The sequence below is a fragment of the Strix aluco genome, chromosome 24 (genome assembly GCF_031877795.1).
Source record: "Strix aluco isolate bStrAlu1 chromosome 24, bStrAlu1.hap1, whole genome shotgun sequence".
NCBI classification, from domain to species: Eukaryota; Metazoa; Chordata; class Aves; order Strigiformes; family Strigidae; genus Strix; species Strix aluco.
The window spans coordinates 3,467,743-3,485,250 of NC_133954.1; the positions used below are offsets into that span (position 1 = coordinate 3,467,743).

The following is a 17,508-nucleotide window of genomic DNA, read 5'->3' on the forward strand; positions in this document are numbered from 1 at the left end:
CTATAGGCACTTAGGAGAAATCTCACGAACGCTTGCCCTTGTTCTTGTGGGAGACTTTAACTTCCCAGGCATCTGCTGGAAATACAACACAGCAGAGCAGGACCAGTCCCAGAGATTCCTGGAATGTGTGGGAGATAACTTCCTGACACAGCTGGTGAGTGAACCAACCAGAGAAGGTGCCCTGCTGGATCTCCTCTTTGTGAACAGAGAAGGACTGGTGGATGATGTGGTGGTTGGAGGCTGACTAGGGCACAGCAGTCCTGAAATAATGGAGTTCTCTATTCTTAGAGAGGCCAGGAGAGGGGGCAGCAGAACTGCCATCCTGGACTTCCCAAGGGCTGACTTTGACTTGTTTAGGCACCTGCTTGAGAGAATCCCTTGCGAGACGGTCCTGAAGAGTATAGGGGTCCAGGAAGGCTGGACACTCTTTAAGAAGGAAGTCTTAATGGCACAGGAGCAGGCTGTCCCCAGGTGCTATAAGAGAAGCCGGTGCCAGAGAAGACTTCCCTGGCTAAACAGGGAGCTTTGGCTGCAACTCAGGGAGAAAAGTAGAGTTTATGGCCTTTGGAAGAAGGGGCTAGTGATTCACAATGATTACAAAGATGCTGTAAGGCTATGCAGGGCAGAAATCAGGAGGTCTAAAGCCCAACTAGAAATTAATTTGGCTTCAGCCGTCAAAGATAACAACAAATGTTTCTATAAGTACATCAACAGCAAAAGAAAGACTGGGGAGAATCTCCATCCCCTGCTAGACGCAGGAGGAAACATGGTAACAAGTGATGAGGAAAAAGCTGAGGTTCTTAATGCCTTCTTTGACTCAGTCTTTAATAACAAGAATAGTTGTACTGAGGGAATCCAGCCTCCTCAACCAGAAGACAGAGACTGGGAGAATGACCCCCCCCACAGTCCAGGAGGAGACAGTCAGTGACTGCATCACACAGACATACACAAGTCTATGGGACTGGATGGGATACACCCGAGGGTGATGAAGGAACTGGCTGGGGTGCTTGGCAAACTGCTTTCCATTATTTCCCAGCAGTCCTGGATGACCGGGGAGGTCTCAACAGATTGGAAACTGGCCAATGTGACGCCCATATATAAGAAGGATCGGAAGGATGATCTGGGAAATTACAGGCCTGTCAGCTTGACTTTGGTGCCCGGGAAGCTGATGGAGCAGCTCATCCTGAGCACCATCATACAACACATGCAGGACAACCAGATGATCAGGCCCAGTCAACATGGGTTTAGGAAAGGCAGGTCCTGCTTGACAAAGCTGATCTCCTTCTATGACAGGGTGACCTTGACTTTAGTAAGGCCTTTGACACCGTTTCCCACATCATTCTCCTGGCAAAACTGGCTGTTTGTGGCTTGGATGGGCACAAGCTTTGCTGGGTAAAAACCTGTCTGGATGGCCGGGCCCAAAGAGTTGTGGTGAATGGAGTCAAATCCGGTTGGCGGCCAGTCACGAGTGGTGTCTCCCAGGGCTGGGTTTTGGGGCCACTCCTGTTTAACATCTTTATTGATGCTCTAGACGAGGATATCAAGTGCACCCTCAGTCAGTTTGCAGATGACACCCAGTTGGGTGGGAGTGTTGATCTGCTCGAGGGTAGGGAGGCTCTGCAGAGAGACCTGGCCAGGCTGGAGCGACGGGCTGAGGCCAACTGGGGGAGTTTCAATAAGGCCAAATGCCGGGTGCTGCACTTGGGCCACAACAACCCCCAGCAGCGCTACAGGCTTGGGGAGGAGTGGCTGGAGAGCTGCCAGTCAGGGAGGGACCTGGGGGTGTTCATTGACAGCCGGCTGAACACGAGCCAGCAGTGTGCCCAGGTGGCCCCACAGAAAGGCCAATGGCATCCTGGCTTGTATCAGCAATAGTGTGACCATCAGGGTGAGAGAAGAGATCTTACCCCTGTACTCAGCACTGGTGAGGCCGCACCTCGATTACTGTGTTCAGTTTTGGGCCCCTCACTCCAAAAAGGACATTGAATTACTCGAGCATGTCCAGAGAAGGGCAACGGAGCTGGTGCAGGGTCTGGAGCACAAGTCTGGTGCGGAGCAGCTGAGGGAACTGGGGTTGTTTAGTCTGGAGAAGAGGAGGCTGAGGGGAGACCTCATCACCCTCTACAACTACCTGAAAGGAGGTTGGAGAAAGGTGGGGATGAGTCTCTTTAACGAACTAACAAGTGATAGGACAAGAGGGAATGGCCTCAAGCTGTGCCAGGGCAGGGTCAGACTGGCTCTTAGGAAGTATTTCTTTGCAGAAGGGGTTGTTGGGTGTTGGAATGGGCTGCCCAGGGCAGGGGGGGAGTCCCCATCCCTGGAGGGGTTGAAGAGTCGGGTTGACCCAGCGCTGAGGGATCTGGTGGAGTTGAGAACTGTCAGTGTGAGGTTAATGGTTGGACTGGATGATTTTCAAGGTCTTTTCCAACCTTGATGATTCTGTGATTCTGTGAAATTACAAGACCAGTACACCTCTTAAGACCCCCTGACTTTGTCAGTGTATAGAAACCAGTAACCTTATTTTTATTTTTGTATTTTACTGCAATGTATATAACTTGATTTATATTCATTTATATTTCAAGTATACTTGAAGCAGCTCCTCTTTCAAGAGCTCCTCCAATAAATCAACCTCTCTCCAATGTTCTCCCTCAGCCAAGGGGACATCTGGAGAATGGTGCATGAAGAGATGTCATCTGGATCATTTCCATTGGCTGAGCTGGTGAGTGAAGCCTGCCCAAGACTTCTAGCAAACACTTCCAATGCCTTACATGTTTAAGGAGAGCTGGATTAAGGGGGATTTCTCTACTCTTAAGCCACATGAGACTTCTGGTATGTAAATTCCTAAGGAGGGAGAAAGGAGGGAAAGGGATCCTTCAGATGGTGGTTCAGATCCAACTGTCTTAGATACCTACCTGAGGATGAGATTGGTTCTCCCCTAGAGCATTAATCAAGAATCCTCCTTTATCTGCAGGGAGGGCATAGATGAAACCCCTCAGTTCACCGGGGTTCTCAGCAGAGCTACCTTGAGGGGGTTTCAACTGAGAGGATTTTGCCTTCAACCACTGAGGCATGGGTGCCTCTGCCCAAGTAGAGATGTCTGACTTTTTCATCTAAGCTTCTCACTAGCTTCCTGCCTTAGTCCTTAGAGACAACATTGCACTTCTAGTGGGCTTTTAGTCGTGTCTATGAGGCAAGATGGGCCATGTCTCTCTCCCAAGAACCTTTACTCTGTCCAAAAATGGGGGGTAAGCTGAGGAACTGAGATAAGAGGACTTCATCATACACCTTTCAAGTGGGTGAGCAGAAGTCCTTCCCCTGACTCTGAAATGGCAAAATTCCAAAGAGGTGACTCCTACCCCTAGTAGCTATGCTGAGAAGCAGTGGTCAGTGGAGGAAATGGTGGTATTAACAAAAGCTAACTGTGCTAAGACATGGAAGAAAGAAAATGTACAAGACCATGAGTCATTGAGTAATGACTGTCATGATAGCCTGCTGTCCTGTGTCCCTGCCATCTCATTTGGAAAATTCAGTGCCTCTTCCCTGGACACATCTCTAGCAGGCTGGTGCCATCACCGGTCAGCTGCACTCACACTCTTTCTGACCCTGGAAACATGCTGCTCTGTGGTGCTCATGGACAGAGCAGAGGAGAGTGTCTGGGCCATGAGCAGCACATTCCCTCGTGATGAAGGACACACAAGGAAGTACATAGGCTCATGAACACCAGGGTGGAATTATATAAAAATATGTGCTCCCATCTACATCCCCACAAACCCTTCTCCTTACAAGTAAACACAAGAAAAGAACACACATGGTAACAAAAGGGACCATGGACTCTGCTGAGGATCCCGGGGGACTGGGCAGTGTTAGGCAGGATGGGGTCAAACCCCAGCAGCACAACACCTACATCTGGGGCGGCAACAACAAGTGATCACTGAGGTGAGCTGAGGAGGGAGGCAGGGAAAGAAAATGACATGGAACAATCTTATGCACGGGAGCCCACGGCACTCATCTGAGGATGGCTGGAGCTTTTTATTAAAAAAAACACTTCAAACAGCCCCACCACAGTGACCCAGACTGACATCACTTGCCTGCTCTGGAAACATCCAACAATTCAGTTGAGTCTTCTTGCCAGCACTGCTGCATTCTTGCCCTAGAAATCCTGGGGCCTTTCATCCCAGTGCTCAGAACAAGCCTTCACTGGGGAATGGGCATGGCACAAACCTGGAAATGAAAAGGAGCAGTGCAGGAAATGAAAGCACAGCCCATAGCATTAGCTGCGATGGTTTGCATACAAGATGAGCTTGTCAGAAAATTGTTACCTCTGCAAAGGTGCCTCTGGTCCTGCAGCAGTGAAGGGCAGGTATAAAAGGCAGCCCAAGTCCCTGCTCTCTCATGCACTTCTCTTGGCTCCTTCTGCTTGGGAACCAGGTGAGTCTGAAGCCCCTTCTCCTCCTCTTCAAAAGGAGATCTCCACTTGACACACATCCCAGATGATATTGTTCTGTGTGTCCTGGGGTTTGGATTTTCTTGTTATGACAAAGAGAAGTGGGGAGAAGGTGTGCTTAGAGAGAGGTTGTGGGGCTGAGGGGGCTTTTAGGTTTTGGATTAGGACAGAGCTTCACTGGGCCAGGCTGTTCTTTGTGGGGGAATGAAGACCGTGTAGCTCTTGGCAGAGCTTCCAGCTCCCCACTCAACACTGGCCTGGCTCCTTTGTGCAAGGGTAACCAGGCAGCTCCTCACCCACCCTTGTGCTCTGCTTCCTCCCTGTTTCTACCCAGGTGCACCTCCACCCTCAGAGACATGTCCTGCTACGACCAGTGCCTGCCATGCCGGCCCTGCGGCCCGACCCCGCTGGCCAACAGCTGCAATGAGCCCTGTGTCAGGCAGTGCCAGGACTCCACCGTTGCCATCCAGCCCTCCCCCGTGGTGGTGACCCTGCCCGGACCCATCCTCAGCTCCTTCCCACAGAACACCGTTGTGGGCTCCTCCACCTCTGCTGCCGTTGGCAGCATCCTCAGCTGTGACGGAGTGCCCATCAACTCTGGGGGCTTTGACCTCTCCTGCATTACCAGCCGCTACTGTGGCAGAAGGTGCCCCCCCTGCTAAAGGTGTTAGGAAATCCCCAGGGACACACCTGGAGGAACTCAGAACATGGTGCTGGGCAGAGGATGAACATTTTGGAGGTTGTTTTCAGCATAGCTGAATGGCTTTGACTTTCTCTCCTTTTCCTTTGTTTGATTTGGTTCTCACTGACAGCAAGATCTTTCCAAGGCCAGCCTGGTGGGGACCATCTGTCTCCTCTCCCTCTACAGGACGGGCAGATAGACATCAGGCAGGAACTTTACAGCCGAGAACCACAGACCCTTGGTTGCCCTCAGGGCTCCCTGCACTGCTGACGTCGACTTGGAGTGACTTTGTTTCCCTCTTTGACTCATTAAAGTTCTGCTGCATTCAAGCCTGGCCTCCATGTGGTACTTCCCTCTGTGGACAATCCCCAAGCTGCCAAAGGAGAAGGGTGTTGCTCTGGGTGGAAGGGGGTGAGGGCACAAGGAGACCCATCTCCATTCAGACAGAATGGGAGGTTGGGGCACCCTGCAGTGGCTCGTCTTGTGGGCATCATCCCTTGGAGCTGAGGAAGTCACCCCTGGCTCCTCTGCTGCCACTGACCATCAGGCCTTGCCTTGCAAGACAAAAAGCTTCAGTCTCTCTTGCCCAGGGTCTTCCTTCCAAAGATGCTGGAGGGCTTCCTCAGACCAGGGGACATACCCCTCTCCTTCCACAGCTGCATGGCCCAGCTGTCCTCCTCCCAGCTCCTGGGCAGGGACCAATGCTTCCTCCACCTTCTCATGGCCTATGGCCACTGCTTGGTTACCTGCACCCCACTGTGCCATGGGGCCATCACACATCAGGCTGTGTGTGCCTGGCTGGTGGCAGGGACATGGCTGGCTGGTTCCCTGCCTCCTGCTCTGCACACAATAATCAACTCCCACTTGGTTTACTGTGGGCCCAGGCACATCCACCACTTCTCTGGTGTTCCCCCAGCCTTCCTGGACATGGCTTGTCTGATAACAGAGCTGCTGGAACCGACTCTGTTGGGGGAGCAAAGGAAGAAACTGGGGGGAGAAACGATCTCTTCTTCCTGTGTCTGAAATGCTCCTTCTGGGTTTCTCCCTCCTCCAGCAGCAACACCTGTGGCTCCCTCAGCCAAGGGCATTCTCAGCATCTCCACAATGAGGGGCCCTGGGGGATCTGGGAGCCCCAGTTATTGGAAGGGGCTGTTCTCAGTCAGCTGACAGTGGAGTCCTCACCTCCCCAGCTAGAATCACCTGCTCATCTGCACAGCCACTGCTGGGCCATCTGGGAGGTCAGGGTTTTTCACATCTTCCCCTGATGTCCTCAGCTCTATGAGGACACTGCTATTTCTCCTGGGAACAGGTGCCACAGATGCAGAGATGATGAGGAGAAACTATGGGAAAGGCTGAGGTGTCAGCAGGGAACAGGATGAGGGATCAGTGGGTCATCCCCCACTCCCAGGGAGCACATGGGGCACCCTTTGAAGTGCTGCACTGCCAGTGGTGGGTATAGGGTAACCCTGCACCCCAGAGCTGTAAGGGCATGTGAAGCTGTGGGGGATGGGCAGGTGGGCTGCCCCTCTCCCACGCCTTTTCCAGATCAACTCCCAAGTGATCCCAAGCACCAGTCAGGGCAGAGATAACAAACTGTTCATTATCGTTAGCTTACCCTGACCTGAGCAGGCACAGACCTGTGCTGTGCTGAGCTGCACATATCACTTGGCAAAATTGCCATGAGCGTGTCCTTGTCTTGCCCTAGGAGTGAAGCTCCGTGCTTTCATATAAATGTCCTTTTGCTCAACAGTAGAAATTAGGAGTGGTTTATGTCCAAGGCAAACCCATGTAAAACTTAAAAGATGACGATGCCACTGAGTCTCAGCACGGGCAGGACTTGCACTATGTGCTAAACCCCAACTCGAGCTCCACCTCATGCTCCATAGGCCAGGGATCCCAGCAACTGAAGGGGCATAAAGTCAGCAGAGCTGCCCCCTTTCACCTTCTGTCTTATCTCAATGTTGGGGAAGGCAGCTCGTCTGTCGATAAACTGATTGAAGAAGAGTTTGACCTTGACAAGATTCCAGTGTACCCTTAAGATAGGGAAGCTATGCTTAAAGCATATAACTTTCAAGGAGCTGCTGACTACAAAGCAGGATGAAGCAAGCAGGGAGGAAACTGATAAAGGTTATCCAATGGGAATGTTAAAAACAACTTTTTGACCAATTATATTGTGACACTCTGGCACCTGAAATATATAAAAATGCATGCTTTTAGTAATAAAAAAAATAGCCACTTGTTCACCCATGTGAGTGTGTGTGTGTGTGTGTGTGTGTGTGTGTCGCTTTGTCCATCTCTACAGCGACATCTCAATTAATGGTATTTTTATCGATACTCTGTGGAGCCAGAGTCACATTTTTACCGGGATCTATCTACACCCATGCTCCAACTTTATCATTAAAAGAAACACAATTCCAATATTCTAGGAGGATTTCCCCTGTTCCAGACTGTGTCCATTGCCTTTCACACTGTCGCTGTGCTCAAGAAGAGTTTAGATCCATCTGGCCGTTCATCCTCCAGTCAAGTGTTAGAAGCATCAAAAAGCTCTCTCTTAAGCTTCTCTTTTGAAGGCTGAAGGAGGCCAGTTCTCTCAGCCTCCCCTCATGTCTTGTGAAAGTACAAAATTCACTCAACAGTCAGAATCCAATATAACTGCTAAGCAGATATTCTTTATTAGCAACGCTGGGGTTGCCCTGGGGATTCTCCACCATAAGGGCTCCCAAGAACTAGCAAGGGACATCAGTTTACATACACACAAATCATACAAATGCATTAGATTCCCTGGAGAGGGGTGTCATGATAATGAGTTCCTGGAATTCATTTATATAGTCCAAGCATGCGTAGTAAAAGTAGAGCGAGGGTCTTCGATGGTCGAGGTCAAAAGTAAGTCTTCCTCATGGTGTTCATTAGTTGACCTTCTTTCCAGAGCATGTGCCGTGGAGTAAAGTCCAGGTGTCTTCTTCCTAACTCAGCAAGATCATCCTGCCTAGATAGTATCTCTGTGTCCTTTTGTTCAAGTCCCCCTTATCTTAGTTTGCCCAAGTGTCAACTGAAGGCTTTGAGTCTGCCATCAGTGACTTATATAGGGAGCGTTTTACTTTTGTCTACACAAAGACGCCTCGGGAAAACAGGAGTCCTTGAGAAACAACCACAAGCAAAGCTTTCATGCATCATAGTTTAGTCTTAATCAGAAATTCATTTCTTTGAGCCCTTTCACTTGTGTTACAGAAACACACAATTGGCACATTTGGAAGGAACTTCTACAGGTCAGTGGGTCCAAACCCAGATCAGGAAGAGTGACCTAGACCTGGTTACAAAGGACCGTGTCCAAATGGATTTGGAGGACCTCCAAGGATGGAGTTTCCTCAGCCTCTCTGGGCGTGTTGGCCTGCCACCATGGCGGATTTTTACAGCTCATCCCACAGCTTCCCCACTCCAGGAACAGACAGACTGAGCATAATAAGAGATGTGTGCACAGAGGGACACACTAGAACCCAGAAATGCACATCCCAGAACTGCAGCCACCAGCAGTTTACTGTTGGGCAAACAACTCACAGGGACTCAGAGACACAGGGACTCCCCCAGCCAAGTGCTGTTGAGTTCCCACAGCTGCAGGAGAGACATGAAAAGCAGGGGGAGACCTCAAGGGGTTGAACAGAGCATCTTGTCCAGTGCCTGGCTCATGGGTCTTTGTCACAAGTTGAGGCTTTCACTGATCCCCAGAAGCAGGGCTAGGAGGACATTTGCCTTCCTTGGGTTTCTTTTGGCAAGGAGGTAATCCCACAGGAGCAGTCATGTCTCCTACCAAGAGCCCCCTTCTCCAAGAGGGGTCACTGGTGGACACTGAGGGAAGAGCAAGATTTGGACAAGCAGCTGCAATACTTCTCCTGAATACTCAGTGCTGTGTCCAGCTCACTTTCAGCAGCTCAGGATTGTTCCCGAGTCTGCTGTGGCAATGCACCCTCGTGGCAAGGAAAGCCAACAGCATCCTGGCCTGCAGTAGGAAGAGCATCACCAGCAGGACAAGGGACCTGATCCTTCCTCTCTACTCAATGCTGGTGAGGCCACTTCTGGAGTGCTGGATCCAGTTCTGGGCTCCATAATGAACATCTCCTGCCATCCAGTGTCCAACCAGAGACAGGGGCTTGCACCCACCTCTCTCAGGGTTGGAGACAGGCCCCTTTGCAGCCCCTCAGGTGCTCCTTGTCCCTCCTCAGTAGTGTCTGAAGGGAGGTGGAACCAGGAACAGCTACAGGCACCTGGAAGCAGGAGTGTGACTCTCTGTGCCCACAGGGATTTTCTCTCCCTTCTCCCCACACCATGGATGAGGCCCTTCAAGGGAAATGTCTCTGGGAACAGCAGATGCTGTAAACATCCCAGCCAGAGTCAGAGACATGACCTCTCTGTGGCAGGAGGACATCCAGCACAACCCTCTGCTTCACAAAAATCTTATCCACATCCCTCTCATTACAACTGATCAGCCTCTTTGTCTGGAGGTGACACTTCTGAGAAGAGTGAGAAGAGAGGATCATCTTATAAATTCAGGGGTGTTTCTGCCTACAGGGGGATTGGACTTCTTACGGGATGCAGTGGAAAAGAATTGGGGGACTGTGCAAGGGGTTGTGCATGGGTTGTTTAGGGGAAGCAGCAGAGACACGGAAATGGAAGGACCACGGCATTTTGGCGTGGAGCAGGCATGGGAGGAGAGCTGGAAACAGGGACAAAAGGGGCTGATGCCATGTGACCATGGGGCTGATCCATGTGCTGGCCTGGCCATGCCTGTGGCTCTGCCTTGTTTGTCCCCCTGCCAGTAGTTCCCTGCAAACACAGTTACAAAGTGCAGCTGGGACAGGCACCATGGCTGATCCTTCACTCTGTGCCTTGGAACCCTCTGACCATTCACTTTGAAGAGCTGTGTTGGCTCCTTAAGCCTGTAATTGCTGAGTGATCTTACCTTCCTTATCTCAACTCATGAGGCTTTGGTAATATCTTCTCTCCCCTGCCCAGTTGAGGAGGGGCAGTGATAGAGCAGCTTGGTGGGGCACCTGGCACCCAGCCAAGTTTAACCCACCTCAGGTGCCCAGACCAGGCTTTTCCTGTGTCTCCTGGGCCTCAAATCAGAAAGACCTGAATCCTGTCAAACAGGCTCGTGGTCTCAACACTGAGCCACTGAGGGGAGCGCCTGAAGATGCCTGTGACCTCGACATCTGCTTCTCCTCTCGCTGTGGAGCTTGAACTCCTGACTCGGTGGGATGAACCTGTAACATGAGCAGAAACATTTTGAAAGATCCGTGACAGCCTGTAACTGAGGATGCAGTTTTTCATTGTATATCGGAGCTTTTAGAAAGTAATGAAATGTGCAACCCCTTCTGGCTGTTCTTTCTCAAGGAAAGTTTTGCATTAGCAACTCAGCCCTGGAGTGCCCGTGGGGCCGGGGCAGAGGAAAGCACCTGCTCGGGGTTCCCTTGGCTGTCCTCGGGGGGAAAGGCCGGAGCCCGAGGAGGGGCCCTGTATGTTCCGTGTGAGCCGAGGGCTGCCCGGCTGCCCGTGGGCAGGAGGAGCTCTGCTGCACCGGGTACTTCCTGGCTGCGTTGGTTTCTTAATTGCCCCGTTGCTAATTGGCTCCGTCGAACGTGCAGGGAGGCTGTTGGCGGTACTAACAGCCTTGGGGGAGCCCTTGGTGCATGTGCCCGGGAAGGGCAAAAGCTCTGGGACTCTGTCCCCTGGGCGAGGCATTTCTGAGGCAGAGCTGGCCGGCCGTTACAGACAGGCCCGAGGATGCCCCGTTAGGCAGCAGAGTCTGAGCCCGTCGGGAGGCAGCAAGAGAGCCTGGGGGAAAGCCCGCCCTGCCCTGCCTGCCTTGCCCAGCCCGTCTGCCTGTCCCTGGGCAGCGCTGCCCAAGCGCGGCTCTTTGGTGGCCTCGGGAGCACAGACCCGCAGCGGCCGTCAATGAGAAGAGGTGCTGAGGCCAGGCCTTGACTGCTGGGGGGGCCTGGTGGTGCCGGTGTTGGTGGCGGGGCCGGGCGGGCGGGGGAAGCGGCGCGGGACACGGCGGGCGGAGCGGCAGCGCCCCCTGGCGGGCCCTCCCCGGACTGTCCCCCCGCCCCCGCCGGCCCCGCCCGGCCCCGCCCGCGGCGGTTCGTGCCCGGCCGCAGCCCCGGCTCCTCTCCCCGTGTCTCCCAGCGCGCAGTAATACACCGCCGCGTCCCCGCGCCGGGGCCGGGCGAGCCACAGGGCGCTGGACCGGCGGTCTGCCGCCACCGACAGCCGCCCCGGCGGGGCCTGCAGATCTCTGGAGCCTTTCACAGTGAACGCGAGGAATGCGGGGGCTCGGCCCGGGAGCTGACGGAACCAGTAGATGTAGTCGTTAGACTGGATGTTGGGGTGGGAGCAGTTGATGGTGACGCCGGTGCCCTCGTTGGTCTCTGCCGACGGCTCCTGCTGCACCTGGGCTCTGCCCGCAGCCACTGCCGAGGAGAAAAGAAGAATCCCTTTGCTTCAGCTGAACATGTCGTGCAGCGGGAGAGGGGAGAAGGGGACACTTCACAGATGATGGGGGTGTGATCTGAGAACACAGGATGGAGTGGACAGCTTCTCTAAGAGTGGTTGTTTGGGGACAGGATTGTATGAGGGATGTTTGGAAGGACAGTCCGAGTGAGGAAGAGGAGAAGGGACTGAGGAAAAGTGATTGGCTGGGATGGATGGATGGATGGATGCGGAAATGGTGTAAGAGTATAGAGAAGCAAGCTGGGAGGGAACGAGCTCATTGGGGGCAGAAGGGAGGACAGAGAAGAGAATAAGGTTCAAGAGGAGCAGGAGGGTCACAGGCGAGACCCGGCCCAGCCCCGCGCACCCAGGAGCACCGCGGCCAGCCCCGCCAGCCCTGCGCCCCGGCCCCGCCGCATCCCGCCGCTCCGCCGCCCGCGCCTCGCTGCCCCCCGCCAGCCCCGGCTCTCTGCTCCGGCCGCGGCGCCTCCTCTCCGCCGCCTCCGCTCCTCTCGGCCGCCGCCAGCTCCGCCCCGGGGCTGAGCCCTGCGCCGGCGCCGCTCGGGGGCTCGCCCGGGCTCAGAGTGCTCAGCGGCTCTGCACCGCCACCACTTGCGCTCCCGGCAATCCCACTCTCTCCCTCCTCCAGCAAGGGCTCCCCAGCAACAAGAAGCCTGCCCAGCGCCAGCTGCAGCCTGGGGCAGCAGCAGGGCCTTGGCCCAGCACATGCAGCAGCTTCCCAGAGCTGTCCCCGAGCTCAGCGCCTGCAAACAGCAGCCACTCACCTCCTGCCCATGGCACGGAGGAGGCTGAGAGCCTCCCTTCAGCTGCCCCTCTGCAGGCCGAGCACAATGCCTCCGAGCTGCTCTCTAGCAGAGGGGATGGGAGGCCAAGGGTGACCTGGGCGTGCAGGCTTCAGGGAGGGCAGGGGACAGGGGGAATCACACAGTCACAGTGTAGCTGAGCAGGGACCTGCAGGGGTTGTCTGGATCAACCCCCGCTTGCAACAGTTCCTGTTATTTGAGGCCACTCCGGGGTGGAGATTGCAGAAACTGGAAATGTCCCTGTTCCAGAAGCCTTCACTTATGTCTCTCAGCTCCTCCACAGTCCAACACCTCTTCTGTCTTTCCTTTGAACACTTATTCCCTGGACCTGCCGGGAACAATTTGGCTGACAGAGATCAGTGTCTGCCTGTTGCCTGTGGTTGGGTGTCATCCCCAATCTTGCAGGAAGTTCTGACCTTTCAGTTGCTCATGGTGTGTTAATGAAACAATTGGTGTATTGATCCTACTGCTTATACCTGACAAAGAACAACAGTAAGTGGCTGCTAGCTGAGATTTGCACCACTCATCAACAGCCATTGAGCCTGGTAGTCCAGCCAATATTCCACCCACATTATCATCCTGTCACTGAACACATCTCTTACAAATTTCATCATAAATGAAATATGAAAGGAGCTATCAAGGTCTTGCTAAACTGTAGGTACACACCTCCCCTGCCCTTTCCTTGTCCACAGTGCCTGTTACCTCCTGAGACACCAGCTAGGTTTCCCTCAGCTACACGACAGCCTCAGCTCAGGAGCAGCTCCACGGAGAGGGGAATCAGCCCTGGCTGAGCTCTCCCAGCAGAGCTCCCTGGCACTGATCTCCCCGAGGTCACTCAAGGGAAGGGGGGAAGCCTTGGCTGCACTGTGTCCAAGCTGGGCCTGACCCAGGCAGACAAATATTCAGGAGGGAGATGGGCTTAGAACATTTACCCACTGTACACAGCCCTTGTTGGAAAGAGAGTCTCTTCTGGACAGCCCTGTGGGGCAGCAGCAGGCTTTGGGGGATGTGGTGTCAAACCTAATGCCCCTTCCCTTGTGGTCCTTGTGGGCTGAAGTCCAAGGCAGCCACGATGTCTTTGGCTTTCTTGTGAGAGTCACAGGGTCTGTCACTTCCCCTCAGAGCACAGTGATATCAGGCTCTCTGTTCTGTTCATTCCTTATCTGTTTGCTCCAAGGTCTCAGGTCCTGCCTGATGCAGCACCAGACCGATGATCTACAAATGTACATTTTGATCTGTCCCACCCCAGGCACCACTGACACTGCACGGGAAGCAGATGCACTCAGGGATGGCCAGCACATGGTCAGCAGGATTCCTCAGCCTTTCTCCTTGCCCAGAAAGCAATCCCCGTCCTTCTGAACTCTCTAGAGCTGGGGAGAGCAGCTGTGTCCTGGCCTGGAGAGGCAGGGAGGGGGCACTGCCAGCCGTGCTGAGGCACTCTCACTGCTGTTACACTGAATTAAACTAAGGAGCCAAGCTGGAGTGAAACCCTTGGCCAAAGCACTGCCAAAGTGCTGCTGCTGACTCCTGGCATGACCCCTGGTTTGCCGACCCAACTAAAGAGCTCTTGCAAAGGTAGGAAAAGGCCACAGGATCCATGCAGGCTTTACACTTCAAATTAAGTGTATTTGTGCCAGAGGTTGGGTTTTATTTATGGTGATTTAAACCATTGACTGACAGTGTAGGAGCTGTTCTTTACATCACACTTATTCCTGTGCTGTGCACCTTGATTTACACCCTAAGAAAAGTGGATGTGAAAGCTGCTGGTATTTCTTCACTGCCAACGCTGGCCAGTTTCTACTGTTAGACAGCTGAAATGATGACGAGATCTGTTTCCATTTGAAGAAACTGTTCTAAAAGCCTGACTGACCAAAATGGGGTAATCCATGTGTGGATGAGACACACACAGTGTCCTGTACTCTAGAAAGGGGGCAACAAATTATACTGTGCTGTGGGAGTGACTGACAACTGCCGTGGGTTGCCCAGGGAGGTCACAGGCCTTCCCATATCCAAAACTACCTGGAGACGGTCCTGGGCAACTGGCTCTAGGTGGCCATGTTTGAGCAGGGGGCTTGGACCAGATGACATCCAGAGGTCCCTTCCAACCTCAGCTGTTCTGTGATTCTCTCATTCTGGGAGAGCAGCTGATGTAGAGCAGCTCAGGCTTTCCAGCACGTGAAGGGATGTAAGGTCACGGACATAACCCTGCTTTCCTTTCTTGTCTTAGCACTAATAATGGGCATTTTAAGGAACGCTTGGAAGAGGCTGAGTACCTCTCTTACTGGAACCAGACACTCTCATTTCTGTTGCCCCAGCCTCAGTGTCTGCAGTCTGTAGAGAGTCTAGCTTGTCCCAGGGGACACCACGCTCTGCTGCTGTGTGAATACACCACTGAGGCACCATTTCCTTTACAGAGCAGGGGCCTGTCCCCCAGCCCCACATCTCCCTTCAGGAGACCACTGAGCACAGCTTGGAGCATCTAAGGCTGTAAGAGTTGTCTCACTTGCAATGTGGGGATTCTTTGTGGCTGCAGCAATACGGTTCTCCAGTTTTTACGTTATCCCTGACACACAGACTTGGGACACAGAGAAGCTGAATGCCTGGAAAGGCCATGGCAGCTTCATCTCCCACTTTTCTAGTGAAGAAACACCAGAATGAAGCCCAGTCAAACCCTTGTTCTTATTAAAGCTGATGGGAATGGCCAGGAACCGATCCACTGCCTTAACTGTAGGGCCTGAAGGACTTGCCTAGGACTTGTCATCGCAAGAGGCTGAGAGCTGGCATTGAACTTACTGGTTGTCAGTGCTGTGTGTGCATGGTCATGCTCACATACATGTTCTTCTGGCTGTGCTCACGTGTCCATTTGCACATATGTGTGCCTGTGTGTGCCTGGGGCAGTGCACAGGCAAGCAGGAGTGTGCACAAATATTGGCTGTGGGTGTGTTTGTGCACGTCTGTTGATGAGGGCATATGTGTTTTATCACATGCACGTGTCTTCATGTAGCTGAGCATGGATGGATGTGACATTGGTCTGCAGATATGTAAGTGTGTGGGCACAGATATGTGTTGGTATGTGCTTTTTCGCCTGCGTGTCGCTGTACATCAGCGTACAGGTAAATTTGTTTGCACACCCCTGGGTTCAGGAGGATGCATATATGTCAGCATGTGTGTTGAATATCTGTGTGTACATGTTGGTTTGTGGGGTGGCTGTGCCTGTGTCTGCTCATGGACTCCTTTGGAAACCTGTGTGCACACACCTCTTTACAAGAGCACAGATATGACACATGTCTGTGTGTGTGCATGCCTGTGTGTGTGCGTACCTCGGTGTGGGTATAGGTGTGCATGTGTGTGCACCCATGAGGGTATGTCAAAGCTGTTGTTAAAATCCAGGTACAGCCAAGCCAGTGCCTCTCCCCTGCCCCACAGTCCCAGTCACCTCCTCACAGAAAGCAATGAGGTTGCTCAGGCATGATTTGGCCTCAGTCAATTCATGTGAGCTGCTTCCAAGCCCGTCTTGAGTCTTTCATGAGTTTAGGAACGGCTTCTGAGAGTATTTCCTGCATGTCTGTACCGGGTCTGGCTGAGCCAGAATTGGTTTTCCCCTGTAGCAGCCCTCATGGTGCTGTGTTTGATGCTGGGAGCTGGCAGGGTGTTGATAGCACACTGGTGTTGTGGCTACTGCTGAGTAGTGCTTACACAGCACCAAGGCTCTTTCTGACATTTCCCCCCCGCCACAGTGGGACGGGGTGGGCAAGATCTTGGGAGGGGACACAACCAGGACAGCTGACCCGAACTGACCAAAGGGATATTCCAGACCATATGACGTCTGCTCAGTATAAAGCTGGGAGAAAGGAGGAAGGGGGGGGGGGGGTCACCCTTGGTCCTCCGAGGCAACCACTACGCGTATTGGAGCCCTGCTTCCTGAGAAGGCCCGACATCGCCTGTTAATGGGAAGTAGAGCATAAATCTGTTTTCTTTTTTTTGCTTCCGCGCGCGGACCTTTGCTTTGCTTTGCTTATATTAAAACTGCTTTTGTTTTACCCACAAGGGTTGTTTTGTTTTCCTATCTTATTTTCTTTCCCTTCTTTGCCCTGTTGAGAAAAAAAGGGGAAAGGGGGGGAAGTGATAGAGCGACTTGGTGGGTACCTGGCATTTAGCCAAGGTCAAACCACCACAATGTCCTTTTAGGGAATGAGTAGAGACTCCCTGAACACATTTGGATACACCCCAAATGATCCCATGAACTTGTGTATGGCCAGATGAGAGTAAGAGCTCCTTAGTTCTTTCTTCTTCTACTGTGGGTGCTGCTTCATTCCCTGAGAGTCTGTGGGAAGGTTCAGGGACATGGTGGGCCTGCGGAGAAGCCATATCAATGAAAACTGAAGGTAAACAGGCATCGAGTACATCAGCCTTTTCCTTGTTATTTGTCCAAGTCCTCTTCCTCACTGACCAATGAGCCCTCACCTATTCAGCCTTCCTTTTGCTGCCAATAGGCTCAGAGATATCTTGCCTGATTCCCTTCACCTCCTTTGTAAGTGTCTACTACAGTCGTTTTGGCTTTTCTTGACTCACCTCTTTGCACATTGCAGGGACCATCCTTGTGCTCTGAGGAGGTCAGTCCCCTCTCCTGGGACTCTCTGGGCTCCAGGGCAGTTTCCCATGGCAGCATACCAAGTCGGAAAGTCCCTGATGAGACTAAGCCGTGCTCTTCTGAAGTCAGGGGCAGTAATCCTCCTGTTTGTCTTGGTCAGACCTCTGAGGATCCTGAGCTCCACAGTCTCCTGGTCACTGCAGGCAAGGCTGCCCATGAACTTTACATCATCCAACAGTTCTTCCTCTTTTGTGACTAGCAAGTCTAAGAGATCCTCTCCCTTAATCCATTCATGGATTGCCTGCATCAAAAATTTGTATTCCATACACACCAGACATGTCCTGTTTTGCTTGTGCCCAGCCATTTTCCTCCTGCAGTAGGTACTGACGTGGTACCAGATGAGCACCAGGCCCTGTGACTATGAGGCTTTCACCAACTGCCTGACAAAGGTGTCATCTGCCTCCTCTTCTTGGGCAGGAAA

At 52.8% G+C, this 17,508-nt stretch overlaps 1 protein-coding gene across 1 annotated transcript; it reads left to right on the forward strand.

The window, feature by feature from the left end:
* The first annotated feature begins 4,800 nt into the window (after positions 1–4,800).
* LOC141934333 (feather keratin Cos1-2-like) lies at positions 4,801–5,106 on the forward strand. Its single transcript, XM_074849696.1, has one exon. It carries the CDS (start codon positions 4,801–4,803, stop codon positions 5,104–5,106), a length of 306 nt encoding a protein of 101 aa, XP_074705797.1.
* Positions 5,107–17,508: the final 12,402 nt, after the last annotated feature.